We start from the raw sequence: 1,635 nt of genomic DNA on the forward strand, positions 1-1,635 counted from the left end.
ATAGGGTTGGCCTAAGGTTGACAACTTTTGGTCCGTCACAAAAATGTAGCACAGCTAAATGAGGTTTTGCAAACCAGTCTGACTGATACCAGTAAATGATTTTCCACTGAAACCTATCGTAATTTTACACCCTGCCCCTGTTTTTGTTTTTTTACGGTTGTAAATTATTCCCATGAAAACCTATTTTTCAATGCCAATTTTTTCATTCTACACCAAAATCAACTGCAGATAATCAAATTTTTTCCTTTTCTACCTTTTTTTATGTGGAAACAGTAGAAAGGGGAGAAAATATCTCATTAGAAACATATCATAGTTTTACTCCTGCAATTTATTTAAATAATTACACATTGGATTTAGTTAACTAGAGCACTTCCTGTAATCTCATTGGATAAAATTCTAACTTCAAGAAGTAACATAGGAATGAGTGCAGAAGTATACCTAATAACATAGACAACAAGGGTTACACCAGGTTTTTGTACAGTTAGGACAATAGCATAAGTTTGTACATTTAGGGCAAGAACATGTACATCTGCTGCATGAGCAGCAATCTGGGCAGGAAAGATTAGGAAGAAAGCAACACCTACTGCAAGATATTCTCTTCAAGTGGCAGCAGTGGAGAGAGTGGCAACGTGGCAACTTTATAGAAGGTCGACAGGCACAGCAGCTTGGTGATTCTAGATGAAGTGAGCAACTACTTGAGCAGCAAATCCACGACAAATTGAAGCATGACTTTCCACTACTCACCAGGAAAAAGTTATTGGGCGCGGGGGGTGGGGGGAGAGGCATGTTAAATTGGGAAGAAACCACTTTAATCATGACTACTCAATTCAAATATGTGTGAATCATGCACCTCAAATTCATCACAAATGGTCAACGTTGGGTCTATTATAGGCAGATAAAGATATTACTTGGGTCCTATAGCTAGACAGGATAGAAGCAGGGAGACATTGCGCCCAACACCATGAAGTTGAAGAAACAAAATATTTATAGAGGCCATAAAGACCATTTCCTCATGTTCTGGTTCTGGTTCTGGTTCAACCCTCAACTTGGTTTATGCACCAGCAAGACAAAAACTGGAAAACAATTGGTAGGTAAAATTGTAAAAATAACTGGTTCTGTCTAGTTTTTTACCAAATTCGAATGGTTTCAACAAAATCCAGTTTTGCCTAAAAAGATGCCAATTAGAGTTCAAGCAGCCTGAGTGATCCATTTCTCAGACACATACCCTTGCATCTATTTTAGCATCCAACTGTAATGTTTCTCGAACTTTCATTGCATGCTCAACCAATCATGACAATCACAAGTAAATCAGATGTGTTTCTCATAATCAAGCAAGCAGAGATTGGTTAGCTATGAACCCTCCATGTCAACATGAGGAAGTAGCAGATAGAAAAGGGTCGTATATCTTAAACTATGTAGTGTGTAGCATACATACACTCTAGTTGTGACAAATGAAAGGGACATCTGACATATCAACTTCACTCTGCTGCCCCTCCCCAACTCCGAGTCTTTTTTTTTCTTTTTTTTGGGGCGGGGAAGCAGGGAGAAAAACTTTAAAAGTAGAGAAAGAAGTTTGTCACCTTATAATCATCAAGAACTGGTGCTTTTTTTTTTTTTTGGGGGGGGGGGGGGGGG

At 38.7% G+C, this 1,635-nt stretch overlaps 1 protein-coding gene across 2 annotated transcripts in view; it reads right to left on the reverse strand.

The window, feature by feature from the left end:
* Positions 1–275: 275 nt before the first annotated feature.
* The window catches only part of LOC122066017 (guanine nucleotide-binding protein subunit gamma 3), a 4,289-nt gene continuing 2,929 nt past the window's right edge, over positions 276–1,635 (reverse strand). For both annotated transcript variants that reach the window (XM_042629846.1, XM_042629840.1), the window contains one exon: positions 276–736. In XM_042629846.1, coding sequence (XP_042485780.1) covers positions 439–736 — 298 coding nt within the window. In that variant the 3' untranslated portion in view covers positions 276–438. The remainder of the gene's footprint in view (positions 737–1,635) is intronic.

This window comes from Macadamia integrifolia, chromosome 2 (genome assembly GCF_013358625.1).
Source record: "Macadamia integrifolia cultivar HAES 741 chromosome 2, SCU_Mint_v3, whole genome shotgun sequence".
NCBI classification, from domain to species: domain Eukaryota; kingdom Viridiplantae; phylum Streptophyta; class Magnoliopsida; order Proteales; family Proteaceae; genus Macadamia; species Macadamia integrifolia.